Source organism: Bos indicus, chromosome 22 (assembly GCF_029378745.1).
Source record: "Bos indicus isolate NIAB-ARS_2022 breed Sahiwal x Tharparkar chromosome 22, NIAB-ARS_B.indTharparkar_mat_pri_1.0, whole genome shotgun sequence".
Classification (NCBI taxonomy): Eukaryota; Metazoa; Chordata; class Mammalia; order Artiodactyla; family Bovidae; genus Bos; species Bos indicus.
The window spans coordinates 54,090,355-54,112,500 of record NC_091781.1 but is presented as its reverse complement, the minus strand read 5'-3'; the positions used below and the strand labels follow the sequence as shown (position 1 = coordinate 54,112,500).

The 22,146-nt window shown below is 49.3% G+C and overlaps 1 protein-coding gene across 1 annotated transcript in view; it reads right to left on the bottom strand.

Annotated features, from left to right (window-relative positions):
* Positions 1–10,021: 10,021 nt before the first annotated feature.
* Positions 10,022–22,146, bottom strand: part of CDCP1 (CUB domain containing protein 1) — a 55,659-nt gene continuing 43,534 nt past the window's right edge. Inside the window, exons 5-9 of the mRNA XM_019985041.2 lie at positions 21,350–21,571; positions 19,992–20,372; positions 17,799–18,164; positions 15,411–15,498; positions 10,022–12,777 (exon numbers count right to left, since the gene is read on the bottom strand). Coding sequence (XP_019840600.2) covers positions 12,345–12,777; positions 15,411–15,498; positions 17,799–18,164; positions 19,992–20,372; positions 21,350–21,571 — 1,490 coding nt within the window. The 3' untranslated portion in view covers positions 10,022–12,344. The remainder of the gene's footprint in view (positions 12,778–15,410; positions 15,499–17,798; positions 18,165–19,991; positions 20,373–21,349; positions 21,572–22,146) is intronic.

Genomic DNA, 22,146 nt, shown 5'->3' with positions numbered 1-22,146 from the left:
TGTAACTTACATAATTTTGTATATCAACTGTACTTTAATTAAAAGAGAAATGCACAGAGCTTTTAGGAGCAAAAAGAGACCAATAATGATCGTCACCTTCCAGAGAGTTAAGAGTCCAAAGCTAACAGCTCACCTTTTAACTCGAAGGCGGAAGTAGAGGACACCAGTTAGAAAAACTCATTCTTCTAGAAGGAACCAGGCTAAAGGAACTGTGAGCTCAAAAAGAAGAAATTGAAAGGCGGTAGGAAGGTTTTCTCTGCATCATCCCTGGGCCAAGTCAGCTCGAGCTATGGGAGGCTGCCCGTGTTGAATGGTGCTGCTAGCCGGAAGGATGGCCACCCATCCTACCACACGGCTGACACCTCTCGCTGTGTGCTTCAACTGGGGGAGGATCAGCGCCCCAGGTGGCGTAGTGCAAGCTCCAAAGGAGAAAGGGGCCCAAACCTAGGTGGAGCAACCTCTGTCACCCCCAGTGGTGAAAATGTTAACCAGAAAGGCCCTCGGCACAGTGTCATGGGGAATCTGCCCTTGTCCTCAACTAGGGGTCCGGCAGTGTCCTTACTCACATGCTGGTGGCCTTAAACCTGGACTTCCGCACCCTGTGGAGGGCCCCAGGTTCCTCACCTGTACCTGGATGTGATGGGAAGCTTCTTTGCAGGCAGCGGGCTTCCCAGGTGGCGCTAGTGGTAAAGAACCTGCCGGCCAATGCAAGAGACATAAGAGACACGGGTTTGATCCCTGGGTGGGGAAGATCCCCTGGAGGAGCGCATGGCAACCCACTCCAGTATTATTGCCTGAAGAATCCCATGGACAGAGGAGCCTGGAGGGACATGACTGAAGTGACTTAGCACTCATGCACAAGGCGGCCCAGGGTGTGGGTCCTGGTTCTCAGCTGGCTCACTGGGTCTCAGGATACTGGCAGGTGGCCTGGAGGGAGGCTGCCAGGAGGCTAAGTGAGCCGACCTCCCCCTCAAGTAGTCCCCCTGCCTCTCCCTTCCCCTCAGGCTCCCCTCCCCACACCTCGCTCACAACCTCCCCCTTCTCTGGACCTCTGCTGCTGCTGCTGGAACTCTTTTGCAACCCCATGGACTGTAGCCCTCTAGGCTCCTCTGTCTATGGGATTTCCCAGGCAAGAATACTGGAGTGGGTTGCCATTTCCTTCTCCAGAGGATCTTCCCGACCCAGGGATCGAACCCATGTTTCCTGCGTTGCAGGCAGATTCTTAACCGTGAGCCACCAGGGAAGATCTCTTTGGACCTCTGGCTCCCTCAGTTCTCCTCAAGGTCTTTCTCATTCTCTGGGCCCCTCAGGCCTAGGAATTCTTTGCCTTAATTGTCCCCATGTGGTCCACTTTAAACATAGTTTAAAATGATGGCTTAGAAGTGGGAGGCAGGGCAGAGAGCCAGGCAGTTGGTTTAAAAATATGTCTCAAGATGTGTTTCATCCCCGCCCCCCAGGGAGATGGGGTGGAAGGAAGGGGGTTGGGGGGATGAGTCTGGCCTCAGACCCTTGCCTCACAATCCAAAGATGAGAGTTTTGCTTTTCAAGCTAGAAGACCTGGAAGGATTGGTAACTGAGGTAATCCAGGATCGTTGGATGGGTGGGGATTTTTGTCGTTGCTGTCATTTTGAAGGCAGTCCTTGAACACGTGTGGGAGGAAGGTGCTCCCCTGAGCACAAACAGTCCTTTATTTAATGGTCCCCTTGTGACAGGAGCCCTTTCACTGGAATTTGCTGGAAGAACTTGACCAACCGAGGAGACAGAGCTCAATTCCCTTCCCTTGTCCTCAGGTCACCCCCTATTTAGCATCTGAGAATGGCTGTTCAGAGAGGAGGACAGTGTTTGTTCTGCAGAAGCTCAGCCCTAGCACAGCCATGATCTTCAGAAACCCTCTTTCTAATTTTCTGGGCCTTCAAAGAACTCGGGAAAGGGGACCTGGAAAATGACAATTCAAGAACTTGAGATGGGACTAAAGCATTGTAGATGACCCTGCCCTTCTCAACCCCAAACTCTGGGTCTGCTGAGTTAGATCCAGGAAGCCCCAGGGTTCCACCCTCCCCAGCTGAGGCTGTTTGGTCCCTTTTATTCCTCGGTGGCCTGGAAGTGTGTTTTGTCTCCAGTTCAGGTGAGAGAATAGTAGGCTGCTGTTCCTAAAATGGCAGTAGTTCTGTGCAAAGATCTGGAATCAAGGTTAAATCTTGGGGCGACCTGTGTCTTACAGGCACAGAATCTAGAACATTCTAGCACTCCAGTCCTCAGCATTCCTGAGGGCCACGACAGAGAGCATGGTTTTCTAAGTATCCTCAGCGAAAAGTTCTTTGTGTAAGAATATTACCGAGAGGGCTCCCCCTCAGGGCTCAGCGGTAAAGAATCCGCCTGCCAAAGCAGGAGACGCAGGTTTGATATCTGGTCTGGGAAGGTCTCACATGCTTCAGAGCATCTAAGCCCACGAGCCATATCTATTGAGCCTATCCTCTAGAGCCTGGGAGCCCCAGTGGCTGAGGCCGTGTCCCAGGACTACTGAAGGAAGCCCCTGTGTCTAAGGCCCGGCTCCACAGCGAGAGAAGCCAGCACAGTGAGACCCCTGCACATGGCAACTGGAGAGGAACCCCCCCCCGCCCCCGGTGCCACTAGAGAAAAGTCAGGCAGCAACAAGGACTCTGCACAGCCAAAGGTAATAAATAAATAAAATTACCAAAATGAAAAAAGCATATAGCTGAGGAATCAGCACAATATGTATTGCTTGGTTTATAGATGAATGAAGCTTGTTTACTAAATACTTGCAATGTGGTCTGTTGCCTCAGGAGCAGAGCGAGAAGCAAAACATTAGTTGGGAAAAGTGACTAAAAATTGGCAAAGAACTCACCATATTTTATGACTGCCTCTCCAGCCAGGCCTCACAATTCATTCCTCTTCTGGTTTAGAAATGTCTTAACCACTCAAGAAAGGAGCTAATGGAACCGAGACATCCAGCGCCTCACTTGGTGAAGTGCTTGTTGAATGAATGAGCAGATGTTGCCACCGAAGGTTCGTCGTCTCCTCTCCTCCCCTACGCTGTGTCTCAGCCCTCCCTCGTAGCACTTTATATGGTAACTTCTTCTCCACCAGCACTCAGCCTGAGCATACTGTCTTACACAGGAAAGTCGCTTAGTGTGTCTGCCTCCTTGCGACCCCATGGACTATACAGTCCATGGAATTCTCCAGGCCAGAATACTGGAATGGGTTCCCTTCTGCAGGGGATCTTCCCATCCCAGGGATCGAACCCAGGTCTCCCACAATGCAGGTGGATTCCTTACCAGCTGAGCCACCAGGGAAGCCCACACTTAAGTCTTACACATAATCCCACACTTATGTCTTACACATAGTAGGCATTTCATGAGTACACTGAAATAACTGGATTGAATTGGATCCACAGCAGAATGAATACCAGGCAGTTGAGTGCTACCCACACTGAAATTCCTCATGAAGATCAAAGCAGACTTGTTGCCATGTTCAATTATCGCTCAACCCTTGGCAAGGATCTGAAGACAAACAGAAACATCTTGATCTATTTGTGCAAAAAGTCAGCTTGCAGCATCTGTAGCAAGTATGAATTCTCATTTTAAAAATTGATGTCCCTGGCCTGGAGAAAATAGATTAATTTTTTTTTTTTTAACACCAAAGACAAAGCCTTCATTATCGCAAAAGGAGCTTGTTACCCATGTTGTTTAAGAAAAATATAATTGAAAATACAGCTTTATCCTGGATATATTGGACTGATTTGACACTAGACATTTTTTAAAAGGTATAAGGGATTTTCACCTTCATTATTAGAAGTACCTATGTTGCCAGTGTTTCTCAAAAAGACTATTATTTGCAGAAATATCACCGGGTTGCTTTTCAAGAGGAAGTGAGGGCAATTTAACTCCTGATTGGAAAGGGTCACCTCTGAAGTTCACATTTCCCAATTATCCTTCCCTCAGCTGGCTCCCTGGGCTTCCATAGTGGCTCAGATGGTAAAGAATCCACCTGCAATGCAGGAGACACAGGAGACATGAGATCGATCCGTTGGTCGGGAGGATCCCCTAGAGAAGGGAATGGTTACCCACTCCGCTATTCTTGCCTAGAGAATTCCATGGACAAAGGAGCCTGGAGGGCTACAGTCCATGGGATTCCAAAGAGTTGGACAGGACTGAGCGACTAACGCTTTCACTTTTTCACTTTCAGCTGGCTCACTGGGTCTCAGGATACCAGCAGGGGCCTCCTGGGTAGCAGCTGCAGCCATCAGTGGGGGTGACTGGGGGTTGCAGCCTTGGGAGGAGGTTGGAGAGCAGGTTCCCTCCCAGTCTCCCAGGCGAAAGGTAGGATTAGTGTTCAGCCTGCCAAGAGCTCTGGTGACACTGCCAGTGGCAGGCAGCCAAGCAATTAATGTGTCCAGGAAAGAAAGGGACCTACGAGGGACTTGGACCCGCCTGCTATCCTGAGACCCAGGGAGCCAGCCCAGGGTCCAAAGTACACACTGAACCCAAGCCTGTGGTAGAATGGCTCTTTCACTCTTTAACATGGTTTTTTTTGGCTGAAAAAAAAAAAAGAAATTTTTTTTTTCCTTCCAAATGATTAAGCATCACAAAATGATTTCTTCTCCCTGAACTCCAAGGGGCAGCCAATACCCTCCCAACCGTACTTCCTAGGCTTAAGATCTGAGCAGATTCTAGTCCCTCCAGTCTGGCTCCTGGATAGGTCAGATCTGAACATCCTGGGCAATGATGGAGCTGACGTCAGGTCACCAGCTGGTCCCAGGACTCCTCTTTCCGATGCGGGAGCCGAGTGCAACAGCTGCTGTCCCAGGATTGGTGTCGGCTCCCAGAGAACTTCCTGGCCTGGGAGCATCAGCATTGAGGAATGATCCCTGAGGTAGTGTGGAAGAGTCTTCCAGGGTGTTTGAGCAGCTACCATGCCTTCCAGTCTTCGCCAGCCTTTAGCCTCTCTCGGAGTAACCTGGGATTTCTGACCAGATAGGGTGAAATCTGGCCAAACTGGTCCCACCACTGGGGGTGGGGCAGAGGAGCGGGGGAAGGAGGCTTAAAAGTCTCTGAAAAATTGCACTCACAAGAAGATGGCAAGACTGAACCACCAAAGAATCTAAAGGGTACTCTGTTGTTATTATTATTTTTTGTTTTTTATGTATTAAATGTATTCTTTATGTATTTTTATGTATTAAATGTATTCTTTTTGGCCTTGCTGCAAGCAGGAGCTGTTTCCTCAACAGGGATCAAACCCATGTCCCCTGCATTGGAAGCACAGTCTTAACCACTGGACTGCCAGGGAAGTCCCAGGAATCTTGAATTTTGACAAGTTTTAAAAGGAAGTTTTTGTTTCCATTTTCTTTCACTGAAAAATAAGATACATTTGTACAGTTCCAATTCAAAAGCTACAGAATGGTATATGGGGGAAAATTTCCCAGTCACCATTTCCTTCTATAAAGGCAAACACTGTCCACAGTTCCTGTTTAATAAGATTTTTTTTTCAAACTTCTTTTTGAAACTTTTCCGATGCTTAGAGGCAATTTAGAGGCATTGATTTGGTTCTACATTAGAGAAGTGATGAGTTTCTGATCAGCTTTAAAGGAGGGATACTTTTTGCCAAAAGTAGGCAGTGTATTAAAAAGCAGAGATTTCACTTTGCTAAGAAAGGTCCGTCTAGTCAAAGCTATGATTTTTCCAGTAGTCGTGTACGGATGTGAGTTAGACCACAAAGAAGGCTGAGCGCCAAAGAATTGATGCCTTTGAACTGTGGTGCTGAAGACTCTTGAGAGGCCCTTGTACTGCAAGGAGGTCAAACCAGTCAATCCTAAAGGAAATCAACCTTGCATATTTATTGGAAGGACTGATGCTAAAGCTGAAACTCCAATACTTTGGCCACTTGATGCGAAGAGCCAACTCACTGGAAAAGACCCTGATTCTGGAAAAGATTGAGGGCAGGAGGAAAAGGGGATGACAGAGGATGAGATGGCTAGATAGCATCACTGACTCCATGGACGTGAATTTGAGCAAACTCCAGGAGAAGCCTTGTGTGCTGCAGTCCATGGGGTGGCAAAGAGTCAGACATGATTTAGCGACTGAACAACTCTTGCCGTCTTTGTCACTGAGGAAAGGTGTCCTGTGATGGGGTAGGAGTGGAGCAAGGAGAAAAAGACAGGACAGTTGCTATGGTAACTTCAAGCCACAATGCTGCACACCTCTTATGTGTTTGTTGAGGTCCTTCTCTGGTCTGGGTGCCTGCTCAGGCAAGCCCAAACAGCTGGTGCTGCCCCTGCCACAGGCAGCCAAATATCTTATCACACTGCAATCGTGTTAGAAAATGAAAGCCCATAGTTCTGGGTTCCTTGGCTGTGGAGCCCGCATGGCTCATGCTGTGATGCTTCCCCCAGGAACATCTCTTTCTAGGGCTGCACGAATGATGAGGATCATATGTCAGCTTGCTGAAGCTGACAGCTAAAATGAGTGTGGAGAGGACGCGGAGTACAGCGTCTTCAAATTTGACACAATTAGCTAGAGAACTGTCAGCCCACAGGAAAAGACAGCCAGCTTGCTGAAGATGAGACCATGCCAAATTGAGCAGACTATAGGCTATGTATTTTTTTTCTCTTCAATGCAGATTTAACAAAGAGTGACTACTAAATCCAGACAGTGTCACATGCAGCATCTCTTCCCCACCCTGGCAGTCACCTTGTTAATAAGTAGGTATTAGGATTTGCATTTTACAGTTGAGGAAATTTGGGCTCAGAGAAGTTAGCCTGTCTCAGTCACACAGGTCACGTTTCATGGCGGCCTCTTAGCCAATTCCGAGATCTCTTCGGTCTGGGGAGACATGGTACCACTCTTGCTGCACTTAATGTAAATAATTAAGCCAAATTGCATGAGACTAGACTTACTTTGCAAACAAAATAGTCTTTGATTATCTTTGATAGAAATGGGGGTACTTATAGAGAGAAATTCTGTTTTTCAACAACAACAACAAAATCTAGCATATTGTTGTGGGTGGGTTGTGGAACTCCAGCCAGGCTCACTGCCTCTGAGCCTTTTGACCTCTTGGTAAACTGGCTTCTGACGTGCATTTTAGCAATTAACATTTCCATTTTTTCTCTCTCCCTCCCAGCTTGGTGCCATTGAGAACTACCTGACTGCCTAGATCCTTCTTGGGACTACCTTAAAAAAAAAGAGAGAGAGAAGGAGCGCCAGGAGGAGAAGCCCTGCAAAGTGCAGCTGGACACCTCCACGCCTGACCGAGAAATACTGGGGATAGTGATGCTCATGGAGACGCTCGAATCCGACACTGGAATTGCAAACTAGGAAGTTTGTTGGCTTGGCACTGCTGTTCTCAGTCCACCATTTAAAAATGCTCTGAGCCCAACATCTAGAAATCTCACTAACGACCCTCTGGACTCAAAAAATGAGGTTACAGTTTGTTTCCCCTTCATTTCCTATAGAAATGTCCCTCATCAGGTGCCTGACTGCTGACACCATATAAAGGCTGGACTTAAGCAGGCTCCCGCTCCTGCCTGCAGCACAGCTTCCTAAAATGAAACACAGCTGTTTCACCGAGTGACTCCTTCCTGGGTCTGAGAGACTGATTCATTAAGACATGGGCAGGAGACTTAGGTTTGTTCTTTTCCCCTTCTTCCATTTAGGCTTTTCTCTGCCTCTGCAGATCTCTTATTTTGCTACTTCTCATTCCAGTCTCTTTGCACAGCTGCCAACTCAACTTTTAATATATGATACTTACGTTTCAAATGGGAAAGTGAGGGATTTAGGGTATTCTACCCCAAAATATGCCAGACTGGCATGAGGATTATTTTGAATTGAAGGCAGTTAAGAAGGAACAGACACAAGAAAAGCTCTCTGTCCTCCCCTTCTTTACCAGGAAGGACAGAACGATTCTTAATCACCAGAGACAACTCTACACTCTTAGCCGGGAGACACCACCAGAGAAATCGACACAATGCACTTTGCTAAGAACTGTATTTTCCATTTGTTTTCCCCATATTCTTACCTTTCCACAATTTGCCACTCCTAGAAGCTCAGAGTACTTCTCCTTTGTCTTGTCACTTCTCTACGAATTTAATGTTCTTTTGTGATGCTGTGTCCGTACCCTCTTAAATCTGAGGTTCTGAGACTGACGTACCCATAGGCTAGAATGAATGTGACACTGGGCCAGGTTCCAGGCCCAGGATTCGAGACACTGGTCTGATTCTGGGGGCACTCGCCCTGGGAATTCAGCCTCTGGGTTGTGAAGTCCAGAAAGCCCTGTGGAGTGAGCAGTCCTTGTGATGAGGAATCAAAGCTCCTAGCTGGTAGCCAGCGCTAACTTGTTGGCTGCGTGATGCACCATCTTGAAAGTGGATTCTAGTTGAGTTGCCCCAGAGGCCGCATGGAGCACAGAGAAGCCATCCCCGCTGAGTCCTGCTCAGCTTAGGTTTGTGGCAGAACACACGATTATTCTTAAGCCATTAGGGTCTGGGCTGGTTCGTTACACAGCAGTACTCCGTCTCCCTCGAGCACTTGGGTCTCCTGTCCAAGTGCGCAGGTGCCCACCTGGAGGTTCCCCTCCCACCACTCTCCCTTTGCCTCTGTTCTGTTGGCTGGTGAGCTGCACTGGGCTTAGAGCAGTGTGCATATGTTTTCGTGTGTGCTCAGTCGAGTCTGACTCTTTGTGACCCCATGGACTGTAGCCCACTACAGTCCATGGGATTTTCCAGGCAAGAATACTGGAGTGGGTTGCCATTTCCTCCTCCAGAGGATCTTCCTGACCCAGGGATGGAACCCGAGTCTCCTGCGGCTCCTGCACTGCAGGTGGGTTCTTGAACTGAGCCACTGAGCAGTTAGTGGCCAAGGTGGCCTCAATAGGGGACAGGTATTAGGAGGGTCATGCAGAGGGGACTCCGGCTGCCTCAGCAAGAACAGAACAGAACAAACTCTGGCCTCTGAGTCACCCACTGGCAGCTCAAAGCCCGGCCTGCTGGAACATAAACACATAGAGAAGATGGAATGCGTTGAGCTCCTGCTGAACCTGTCTCAGTCAACAACCGGGCAATGAGGGCTTCAGCTGACCCAGGGGACAAGCTGCCAAAGCATTTAAACAACCTGATACCTCTTTTTTTCTGTATATTTGTTTATTTAAAAAAGTATAGGAAATGAACAAAATGCTGCCTAAAAAGTATCTACAACAAATAAATTATTTTGAGTTAAGCATTGCAGATCCCACGAATCTGTCCTAACCCTCACCAAGGTTATGTCCCATAGACTTCTGCTTTTCCCCCTGGCTCTTCCTTGAGACCAACCCCCCCGCCGCCCCCCCCCGCCGGCCCCACCCAACCTTGCAAAATGGCTGCAGCATTAATCAGTCCTGCCCGAGCCAGGCTTCGTCAGAGGATGGGCTTGAGGGCGAGGGCAGACGTGGCCTGGAGGGCAATCTGCTGGCACCAGCTAGGCTTTGACAAATGTGTTTGGTTTTCAGTGACCCTGAAATATGTTACAGAAATGGGGCCTGAGCTTTAAAGGGAAGAGCCAAGGGTATATCGGTCTGGCCCCTTCAAGGAGGCATGTTTTTGGAGATTGACTTGAGGTCTCAGGAGATAGTAACGTGGCCTGGAGTTTTGAGCTCTTGGTTAAAAGGGAATGGCCACGTGGGGCCCCTGCAGGTAAAGATGATGTGTGTGAGGACAGCCACGCTTTGGGGGTGGAATTCCGAGCGCTGAGTGACCCTCAGAAGAGGCCAAGAGGTCGGAGAAGGCAGAGAATGGAGGAGCGGGGCCCCAGTGATGGTTTTAAATAGTGATACAATTTCAGTGAAAGGAAAGGAGCCACAGACCTCCTCTGGTCCTTCCTGGAGGGGCTTTGCCAGCATCTCAGGCCAAGACAATGAGGGTCCGTGGGCAGAGCCAGCCTTTCAGAGTAAAAGCGTCACAGGGAGCACCAAAGACACAATAAAAATAATATTCCTCTTTCTGGAAAGAATTCAAGAGACCTTGGACCTCACAGCATTTAGATGATTGCAAAACTTTTCATGGAGGCAAAGTAGCAAGGGGACAAGTCCAGACAGTGCATTTCCAAGGTGAAGCCACTGAATTTGACAACCCGCATCTATTTTTTAAAGGAGGTTTTGCCACAGAAATATTGACCTTGGGACTGTGCTGACAAGCCATAACACAATCCTTTTCCTCCTGGACGAGAGCAGGGGCCACGAAGGCAAACGCCTGTAGGAGCTGGGCTGGTAATTAGTATAAATGAAGGATGTGGGCTGGGTGTGAAAAAACAACTTTCCTGAAGCACACATCAACCTCAAGACTTGTCTTTTTATGTCACTTGAGGTATGAGTCCTGAACTTTCCATTATGGGAGAAGCAGCCCTGAAGGGCACTCACCCACAGCAACAGACCCTCAGCCTCTGTGGGAGGCGATAGGGAGAGGTGTGGCCTGCAGGGAATGGGTGAATCAGGCGCCCCCTCTAGAGAGCAGCTGTGTGTCAACTCCAGACGGCTATTTTCTGATGAGCACGCAAGTCCCAGCATGGCCAGATCTTCCGATCCAGATTTGTTATGTAAACATTTTATCATTTCAAATGTTGGTGAGTAATTCTTTAAAAAGATGCTGCAGGCCTAACAAAACACATCTGTAGGCTGGAACATTCTGTAGTCTCTCCTGGGGCGGGTAGAGTGTGGTAGGCAGGAGAAAGGTCCATGTGCTAATGCCCGGAACCTATGGATATGTTACCTTACAGGGCAAAGGGGATCTTCAGTGTAATGAAAGATCCTGTGACGGGGAGATGACCCTGGATTACCTGGGTGAGGTTTGTAAGTGAAAGGTCCTTGTCAGTAGAAGAGAGATGCAAGCTGTGGGAGAGAGTGGAGGCCAGAAGAGCCTGGTGTGCTGCAGTCCATGGGGTTGCGAAGAGTTGGGCACCACTGAGTGACTGAACAACAGCAGTGTCACAATGCCATGATTGGAGGCAAGGAATGTGAGAGGCTGCTATGAGCTGGAAAAGGCAAGGAGACGGATTCGCCCCTGGAGCCCCCAGAAGGAGCACAGCTCTGCTGACACGCGGATTTTAGCTCAGGGAAACCCGTTTTGCACTTCTGATCTCCAGAACAGTCAGATAGGAAACGCGTGTTGTTTCAAGCCTCCATGCGTGCGGTAATTTGTTGCAGTAGCTTTAGCAACTAATACGAGTGGCCACTCTCTCCTGTACCTTTCAATGTTATTTTTCTAGTGTATGCTTTTGTTTGCTTATATCTTTTTGGCTGTGCTGGGTCTTTGTTGCTGGGCAGGCTTTTCTCTCGTTGCGGTGCTCGGGCTTTTCTGGTTGCTGTAGTGTGCAGGAGTTGCGTCCCCCGGCTTCTAGAGTGCTGGCTCGATGGTGGCACACGGGCTCGGCGGACCTGAGGCATGTGCGATCTTCAGAGATCAGGGATCAAACCCGTGTCTCATGCACTGGCAGACAGACTCCCCACCACTGAGCCACCACGGAAATCCTCTTTCAACGCTTCTAGAGGATGAAAATACTCTCTACGTTTCTGTTTAAATGTTAAAGCGTTGCTGCAGCTGGGTGGAGCCACACACCGCAATTCCAGGACATTTCTCTTATTCCTAGATCCAAGGGCAACAATGCGACTCAAGACGGATTTTTGCAGCGAGAGAACCACATGCAGAGCAAGACAACCAGCAAGTCTCTCCTCAAAGCAGATGTGCGTCAGTGCCCTCAAACACACACACACTGTTTTCCGGCTGGAGAGACTGCAAATTATTCCCACCTCCCAGAGGACAGGCACATGTTTATCTAGTGGTGGGCAGAAGTCAAAACCCAGCCATCTAATCAGTGAGCATGAGCTGCCACTATGTCTGGTGAGACGAGCTGCATGGCAACCCATTTGACCTCTTAAATACCCAGGACCACCCAATAAATAATAATAGTTAAAAAAGCACACTGACATTTTCATCCAGGGGCTCCCCAGTGAGAGCAAGGACCCAGGGATCAACACTGTCAACCTGAAGAGGTCTAAACCCAAATGTGGGGCTCGCTGCAGCCCTGTCCTGGGTGATTCAGCCGCTTCCCTCTCATTATGGGCTGGTTACAACCCAACCTGAGTTTAAAGGACATGCCCGGAGATGATAGCATCCGGATCACAAATCATCATGTTCAACGTCTCAGCGGCGGAGTGAGTCCACGTGGAAATCAGAAGTTGGTGGCATTCAGGAAAAACCTCCTTTTGTCCTTCCACACAATTCCTTGTCTTCAGGATATCTGGGTGGGAACCCTAAAGGGCTTCTCAGTGCCCTGCCGTATGCCAAGTCTTTGGGTGGGTCCCTGTTATTCCCCGGGCTCCGTGGGCTCGTGGGCGTCCAGCAGAGGAGTGTCTGTGCTTCTGTTGCTGACCTTCCCGTCCTTGGGGTGGGAGAAGGTGTACGGCTCGCTCTCAGACTCAGAAGGGGAGCCAGGGGGCGGCTCATCTGTGGCCAGCTTGACGGTCGGGGCCTTGGAGTTTGTGGGGGGTGGGGAGGGAGGGAAGTCCCCTGTGGGCCCCTGGAAGGGCCGGTAGGTGTCCACCTCTGCCTGGATAAAGGGCCCGCTGGCATCCTGCAGCAGATGCCCGTATACCATGGTGTCGTCGATGACGGCATACACGTGCGAGTCATTGTCCTTGCGCCCCTTCTGAAACTTCTTCCGCTGCATCGGCATCTGGGTGTTGACGTTCCCGTTGTAGATGCCTACAGCCGGGCCCTTGGTGATCTTCTTTTTCTTACTGAGGGAGGGAAACAGACAGAAGTCAGGAAGAATGTGACCTCAGAGGCCCATCAACTGTATGTCCCTACTGGAATGTATAATAGATCCTTCAGGGTCAATTATACCCATGTCTCCCCGAGTCCCTCAGGTCGCTTTAGCATTTGAAATGGAAATTGCTGTCCTCAGAGAACATTTAGGAGGGACCAACTCTGTCTCCAGTTTTTAAGGTGGAAACTTAAGGAGCAGAGAGTGGTGTAGAGAGGGCACTCTCAACACCATCTGTGCCTCCATTTGCTTTGATTACTCCCGTGGTGTCCAAAGGTGGAGGGTCTGATAATACCCTTTCCTTGCAGAAATGGGCATGCCCAGGCCAGCCTCCCATGACTTTGAATTCTTTCCTGTAGCTAACACTTCAGCTCACTTTTGCACGTGTACAAGCCACGTCCATTTCGATTCTAAATGACAGCACACAAGACTCAGGATGGAAGGTTGTATCTTAGTTTTTAGTTGGAGTTGGGGACAGTTTGGACTCAGAAGGAGCAGAGGGAGCCAGTCCCTTCAGCAGTAACCTCCAACAGAGGAAAGAGCAACCAACAAGACAAAAGTCAGCCCAGGGTGCCCGACTCCCCCCGCCACCAGTGACGCTTGGTTTGTAATGTTCTTTGGTACTTGGACGTGGACAGGCATTAGCACTCCCTGCCTCAAAAACAAAGCCTCGCTGTCCATCTCCACCAGTGAAAAGCGGGGTAGGCTGACTTTTTAGCCAATCAGAGATTCAAATGGAGGATATTAGCTCAATCAGCATAAGGGATCACATAACGCAGTTCGCTGGCTGGCGGTTCGCTAATGATGAACCCGGACTTTTCTGAGATAAAAATAAATCCAGCACATGTAGCTTGTAACGCTGGGTTCCTCGGCCAGAACAACGGGCTGCCAGGGCTCCAGCCTGAAGTCCTGTAATGATGACCTCCCGTGTGCTCCTACAGTGCCGTTCTTGTCCCCACTAAGCTCTTCTGTCTCCTGTGTATCCCCAACACCTCATTTGGTTCCTAAGGCCCAGAAGACCCTCAGGAAATACACGCTTTTAAAAAAAAATTTTTTTACTTGGCTGTGCCAGGTCTTCATTGCAGCAGACGGAATCTTTAACTGTGGCATGTGGGATCTAGGTCCCTGACTAGGGATCGAACCCAGGGCCCCTGCATTGGGAGCGTGGAGTCTTAGCCACTGGACCACCAGGGAGGTCCCAGGAAATACATGCTTAAGGAACAAGTTCAACGGCACTGTCTGCCCTTCTTCCCCCTTACAGAAGCCGCGTTCCCTCCCACCCTAACTTGGGGATGGAGGAGCCTTATGTAAATCTGCCAGCCAGTAGCCTCCCCCACAGCAAGGAGGGGGCTGAGGATTCTCAGGCCCGGACTGGGGCACTTTAGGGATGGAGGCAAGTGCAGGTCCCTCCCCTCCCTGCCCAATTCCCTCCTGGGCAGGAAGCTGGCTCTCAGTATTAATGACACGCTTTCCCATCTGGGTTGAGCATACCATGCACCCCAGACGGGAAAGTTTCCTGAGAGAAACCTTACGATGATATGTCATTAAAAGAAGTCCTTTCCCCTCATGCAAGACATGTGCAATCCCATTTCACCGAGAAGACGTCTCCCCTGGACCTGCCAGCCCGTCCTCATCAGCAGAGACATTTCTAGACAGTCTCACTGATGATCAGCAATTTCAACTGTTTGCTCATGGCCCCGGTTAATAAAAAAAATTTTTTTTTAGTTTTTTTGCTAAGGAAAACAGACGCACCCCCCCACTGCCCCCTCCGCCCATGGCTTTAATCAGAAATACGAGCAGAATTGATGAAATCTGGTAGCAGCGTGGACTAAGGTGAACCTCTGAAAAGGTCAACCCTGTCCTCTCATAAAAAAGAAACTGTCATCCCGAGGGGGTGGAAGGTGAGACTTGAGTCAGTTAACTGGCTCTTCCTTGCTCTTGCCCACAGGGCTGGCTTTCTGGTACTCGTCTGGAGGCCAACAAACAAGCATAAACAGACAGTTTGTTTAAAAAACTGGAGGAGAACAAGCTGGGCAGCGTGCATGTGTACCTCAAGGTGACGGCGGAGCAGGTTCACAGGCCTGGTCTGGCAGGGCTTACGTGAGCTTTTTCTGCCAGCATCACCCCCATGAGGACCACAGTCTAATGAGCAGACAGTAAATGATTCACAGGGAGCTTGTGCTGAGGCAGCTGCCTAAACACTGCAGGCTACAATGTCACCACATGTGTGTTTTCTTTTTTTTTTCCTGCTAGGTAGGGGGTTTCTACGCCAACCCCACCCCCAAGCATACTTCACATCTGGCACTACTGTTTATGCTCCTTTTTTTTTTTGGCTATGCCAGACAGCTTGTGGTATCTTAGTTCCCTGACCGGGGATCAAACCTGTGCCCGAGGTAGGGAAAGCTCGGAATCCTAACTGCTGGACTTCCAGGGAATTCCCCCCTAGCAATAGTATTTAAGATTGATCTTTGCGGGGAGGGGCGGGGGGGGGGGGGGGCGGCGGTCAACGGAAAGCAAGGAAAAAAAGTCAATAATTAATGACAGCTCTGGATTGTGTGATATGAGGAGGTGTCAGCTCAGGAGAAGAGTTTGAGAAATTCCACCTACTTCTTTTTCACGAAGCATATGATGAATCCGAGGGCAAACAGCAGTAAGGCGCCACCTCCCACCACCGTGAGGATGATGACAGTCAGGTCTGTGAGCAGAGACACAAGGGAGAGAGATGAGGAGACATGTGAGGTTAGTTTAGCCTGGTGACAAACTTCAGTAGACAGTCTTCAAAGATGGCCGCCATCCATTCCTTCCCTGCCCATATGCACATGCCATTCCTCACACATTCAGGGAAATCTGCTTCCTCTCCTCTTGAATATGAGCTGAGCTGGTATGCACCTAACCTTTTAGAAATGTGCAAGCGTCTTGTGTTTCCTGAGGAAAATCCAGCTACCATGTAAGAAGTCTGACTATGCTGAGACCACCATGCTGTGAGGAAGCTCAAGCGGCCATGTTGAGACTCCAGGAGGGAGAAAAAAAACAAAACCCAAGGGTCCCACCCAGCCTTGAAAGTGAACAAAGGTGAACCATCCCAGCCTACCCCCCGAAGCTGTTCAGGGCATCTGGCGGAGGCTCCCAATATCTTAGAACAGAGATGAGCCACCTGCTGTACCCTGTCTGAATTCCTGACCCATGCCTGCATGCGTGCATGCTGAGTCGCTTCAGTCATGTCTGACCCTTTGCAACCTTATGGACTGTAGCCCGCCAGGCTCCTCTGTCCATGGGATTTCCCAGGCAAGAGTACTGGAGTGGGCTGCTATGCCCTCCTCTGGGGTATTTTCCAGACCCAGAGACAGAACCCATGTCTCTTACTTCTCCTGCATTGGAAGATGGATTCTTTACCAGTAGTGCCACCTGGGAAGTCCTCCTGACCCATGGAGTGTGGGCATAAAAAAATGGTGACCATCTAAGCCATTAAATCTTGGGGTAGTTTGTTACACAGTGAACTGGGAGACCTACCAGATCTACTCCAAAGGCTACTCCTGGCCTATCCCAGCTGTGCTCCCCCAATCGCCACTGCCCGAGTTGGAGGAGAGAAGAGTGTAGAAGAAAGCAGGGAGTCAAAAGTCAGAGGAGAAGGAGTTAGGAGAGGGTTGTCTCATGTGTGCTGTCCTTCTCCTGCAGTTGTACAAATGAAAAGGAAAAGCAGTCAGAGAGAGAGCCCTGCACCAAACTGGGATTTAGACTTTCTGGCTGGCTCAACAAGAAAACAAAAGGTGAGACTGAGAGAAAAACAGGACTAGACATAAATGACAGAAAATGAATGGAAGAGAAGGAAAAAACCCAGGAGCTAATCTGAGCGTGGGCGAGCTTTTCACATGTGGTTTCTGGTCCCTGTCGATGCTCCTGCTGCTGACCACCTGTGTGGCCTGGGTGGTCACAATCTATCCACCTGGATGGACACACAGTCTTTCTGACCATCAAAAAGAGAAGGGGTCAGGGAACAAATCTCCATGGTTCCAACACTGGGATGCTCTGTGACTATCTTGGAATCCAGTGCAAACATGGCCCCAGCACAGACTACCTGAAACCCTCCAGTGGATGCTGCTACCCTGGGCATAAAAGCAAAATCCTCATCATGGCTCACGACCAAGGGCCTTCAGGGATTCTGATGCTTCACTGGACTAAATAAAAAGTGCCAGTGCCATGCGTCCGTGTCCCACTTTTCAGGTTCTCACATCTGAGTCACCAACTCTCAATGCCCAGTGAAAATTTTACAGGGTAGTTACAGTCATCTATTCTCTACAGAAGGAAGATGAGGAAGATCAGAGGGCAAAAGAGACTTTCTCTATGTCAGAAAGAGGTCAGTAGTAGATTGACTACAAAAAATGCCCATTTCTCCCCCCTCCCCAAACCATGTCCTTTACTGTGTGATTCTGCAGCTCCTCCCACCAAGAGGGGGAGCCTACCTGTCCTCCCCTTGAATCTGAGTTGACCAAACCAATGCTGTCACAGGGATGGGGTATGAGTTTCTAATCTTAAGCATCAGGTGACCTAGCATGCTTCCCCCAGCCTCTCTTGGATCTCTCTGGCTTTGCCATGAGAAGGGGCCTGGGTTAGAGGGTAAGAATCCACGTGGAGTAGAGCCAAGGAATCCCAGTTGTCCCTGCTGATCTTGTCTGGGCCCCAGAATGTGAGAGTGTTTGGTCAAGACTGACAAAGTTCTCTAGCCCACCTGCAGCTGCCCACAGGGGCTTGAGTGAATGAATCCGATAAGCCCAGCTCAGACCAGAAATGCCCAGCCAACATGTGAGAAATTACAAACGGCTGTTTTTAAACCACTGCATTCTGGAGTGGTTTGTTATTCAGAATTACTGATTCAATAGCTAACTGATACATGGACAGCCAGGGCTGAAATCCATGCTTTCTGACTTGCCTTCCAGGCTTGCTCCCGACTCTTAAGCCAACAATTTGCTGTCCACCACCACTCCCAAAAGACCTTACCCGTGGTCCTTGGGGTAAGCGAGACCCAGAAAAGCAGGTCTAGCTGCTTCCCGCTCATGGGGCTGCAGTTGGAGATGTTGACCCAGAAGCTGTGATAGCGGAAGCTTGGCTTGGGCAGCACCTCCTCCTCCAGGCTGAAGATCTCCTCAGCGTGGGCCCGCTGCTCTTGGATGATCATGAATGCACGCCCGGTTTGGCAGACCACACCTGTTCGCTCTTTGAGGAAGGTCAGGCAAGCCACCTGGTTTCGGGGCACGCTGATGTTCCAGGACACCGATGCGAGGGACGGCAGGCCCCGGTCCCAGTTAGGGGTCCGCAGGTAGACCTTGTTTTTCGTGTCTGGGGTCACTGTGAAGACACTTTCTTCTGCAGGAAAGGGAAGAGAATCCACTCAGATGTTGTTTCACTCAATCACGATGGACAGAACGCAGGGCTTCCTTGGGGCTACAGTGGACAAGAATCTGCCTGCCAAAGCAAGGGACACGGGTTCTATCCCTGGCCGGGGAAGACTCCACGTGACTCAGAGTGACTAAGCTCTACGCTCCTGAACCCATGTGCTGCAACGACTGAAGCCCGAGCTTCCGTAGCCTGTGCTCCGCAACAAGAGAAGCCACCACAATGAGAAGCCCGAGCACCGTACCAAAGAGTAGCCCCTGCGTGTCACAACTAGAGAAAGCCGGCAGGCAGCAACGAAGACCCAGTGCAAGCAAACATAAATTAAATAAATTATTTTTAAAGAAGATGGAGAGAACAGGAAGGTGGAGGAGATGATGTTACAGCAGACCACAGAGCATCCCGCCATGACGGAGAAGCTCTGGATCAGCACCGGCCAGGAGAGTGGTCACAGCCACAGGTGTCTGTTGCAAGACTTGGAAAGTACTTGGTGTGACTGAGGAACTGAATTTTTAATTTCATTTACTATTGATTTAAATGTAAACTGCCACCTGTGGTCTGTGCCTACCATATTGGTCAAAAGAATAGTCTTCAAGGAGGTTCTCAGGCCTTTTGAAAAAACCAACCAAACATAAAACAGGCCAGTTTGCCAAACTGGTGGTTATCTCAGGTTCTTTTCAGAAATGCCTGCAGGACTTGCCTGGTGGTCAAGTGGTTAAGAATCGCCTTCCAATGCAAAGGACAAAGGTTTGATTCCTGGTTGGGGAACTAAAATCCCACATGCCACTCGGCACAGCCAGAAAAGTTAAAAATGGAAAGAAAGAAATATGCCCTCAACGGAGCTAACATTCATCTAATGCTCTGCACCGTGGTGGGACTGGAATATACTGATTTCTATTTTGGAGATTTAGAAAACTTCAGGTTCTGGGAGGAATTCTAGAATGGCAAAGCTGAAAGGGTCTCTAATCCACTCCTTACCTTCGGGTAAGATAAAACCCCAACCCTCCACACTGAGGATGGTGTGTCTTATTTTCAAAGACTCCCCAGAAGGAGTTTCACTGGTAACCGAGAAGACACCAGACAGCCTGGACTGACCTTGATCTCACCGGCCAAAGATTCATCTCCCTCCCACTCATGGCTCTGAGAACAAAACTATGGAGTAAACCTTGAATTAAACTCTCGGTCAAATTAAAAATGAACTAAAAACTTTGTAATGGTGACTGTGAATTTCAAAATCAGCCATATAGAATTCATCCATTGTGACTGATTTAAACCTCATTTACTGCCTGAGAAGATCATGCACCGGCCCCCCAGGAGGGTTCTGCTCCCCCATGCAAGAGAATGCTCCAAAGATTCATCTCTCTCTCCATATTCCTTCCTCTGTGTCCTCTGAACCACATTCTGAATTGTCAAAGCAGAATCATAAGCATGTCTGCATAAGGATTTTTATGTTACCACCTCAAGAATCCAGGACTTGAGACTATGGTTAGTTCTCATTTATGCCCTGCCTGCTTCCAAAAAAGGCTCGAGACCTGATTATTTGTTCCGCTGCGTACCAACCATCACCTCCTATTGTCAGAGAGTGATGTCAGAGACTTATTTCTAACTCCTGGAATTGTCTACACTAGCCTAATGGTAAAGTCAGGATTAGGATTCCTCATCTTGCGAGAGGAATAGCCCACTCAGGTACCCCTTTCTCTTCAAATTGACAATTAAGTCGATCACAAAAGCAAAATGAGTTCTCCAACGAGAACAGCTAAGGGGGCATGGAGATGGGGAGAGAGTGAAAGACACCCTTACCTTTGAAGTGGGGGATAAAGGACACAGTCAGGTCCTGCTTAGCGCTCTCATGTTGGAAGTTGGGGGCAAAGGTGCGGAGGGTCACCGAGATGTTCTCCTTCACCTGGATCTGCTCGATGGACCCTCCAGAGCAGAAGGAGCCGAAGTAAAGGTTCTGGCCTGGCACGGCACTGGCCACCAGGTAGCTGAAGCTGGTGTTGCAGACTCTCTCGTGCGTGTGCTGCTGCAGCTTCTGGGCCGGCACCAGCGCCAGGCTCAGCCTGTCCTTGGGCACCAGGAGCTTCCAGGTGAAGTCATGCAGCTGCACGGGCAGCTGGAAGACGGACGGTGGCAGCTGGAGCGAGTAGCGCATCCGGTGGCAGTACCGGTGGTCCAAGCAGCCTGTGAAAGAGGGGCAGGTGGTGCTCAGCTGGGAGGAGACCGGCAGCGCATCCTCTCCAGCTCTCAAGTTAGCCCGAGGCTTTCTCGCTTTTCCCTTTGGTCTCTCTTCTTCCTTCATTCCTGCCTCCCTGGTGCTCCTTTCCCAGCTCACCCCCTGCTCTCGCTTTCTTACTCTCCACTAAACTGGCAGACCACCTTCTGGGGAGGAGTCAGGGTTGAAAATTTCTCTTCTTGTTTGCTGCCAGTTCTCATCTCTAAGACAACCTATATCTTAGATGCCAAGTGCCACATGGGCCAAGTGTAGGTATTTTTCCTGCACCCAGCCCTACTGCCCAGCGTCCCTGCCTGTGGGGAAGCAGTTCTGCTTAGTGATTAGAGCAGAGTGGAGCTGGGGAGATCTCAGCTGGCATCTCAGCTCTGCTGCTTCCTATCAGGGTGGCCTCGGGCTAGCTGCTTCACCTCTCCTGGACCCAGCTAATGCCTCGGTGGAGACCCTAAGAGCATCCATGTGAGAGATGATGGTCGCCAGGAGGAGGTGCCTCTTGGTTTTGCTGCTCTCCACTGACGGAACATTTCTTACGTGACAAGCACTCGTCTGGCATGGCTAGTAACTAAAGGGGTTAAAAAAAATGGAAGAAGCCAAAGTCTTTGACCTTAAGACTTGCTCTTATGCAAAAGAAGAAAAGCAGGCAGTGAGAGTGGAAGCAGGGGGTGTGCATGGGGGAGGTTAGGGAAGGCTACAAGGACTTCAAAAGAGGGAGACTGGAGGCTGGGCAGAGGAGACGTGAGCATGGACATGGGGGATGCTACCTGCTTCTGAAGGAAGCATGTCCCCACTGAGGCTGCTGGTCCTAAAAGGAGCTGTGTCTCTACCTCACTCTGTGCTTGCCGGTTGCCCTTGCTCACCCTGCCCTGCTGGTGATCAGATTATTTACAACCCACCCAGCGGACCCCACTGAGACAGGGCAGAATCGTACTTATGGTTTTCTCGGCGTTGATCCACAGGCGTGTGAGATCATCACAGAGGAAGGAGATAGTGTGTTTGGAGCCAGCTGTCAGGGTGAGGTTGGTGCTGCAGGTCCGAGAGTTCAGGCACACGAAGCAGCTGGGGACAAACTCGCGTTTCAGTTTGTTGGGCCGTGGCTCGATGGACAGCGACATGGTTCGCTCCTTACTCAAGTCAACCACGTAGGTTTTATCTGGAACCACAAGTACAAAACAGGCCTGAAGAACGGTCAGGACCAACCTCACGTGGAGGCAAAAATGAGCACAGAACCTCTCATGGCTGGGGAATGCTGGGAAGTTTGTTTATTAGTAAGAGAACATTATGATAGCTTGAAACAAAATTTAAAAAGAAAATGAGCAGGACTGCATTTCTACCCCTCTCATGGAAGCACTTCATTTCTTCAAATTCATTTTAGTCCTTGTTCATGCATATTACAGTGTATATAAAAATGTATATTCAGCTTTTACTTTATTATTTTGTACAGATATATCTACTTTAGTATACAGTTTTCATACTCACTAATCTTTAAAAATATTCATTAAATCTTAGTCAACCAAGTGGGATGTAGCATCACCTATTTAAATATTCTGCTACTATGAATAGTAATTAACAACTGTTGGTATTAGTGCAGGGAGACAGGATTCATAGACAGGATGGAATCACAGATATAGTCTCTAATAAATGCTACATTTCAAATAAGCGACAAAAAGATGAACTACTTCATAGGCTGGGCCAAGAGAATGGTGTCTCCCATGAGTAAAAGAGGAA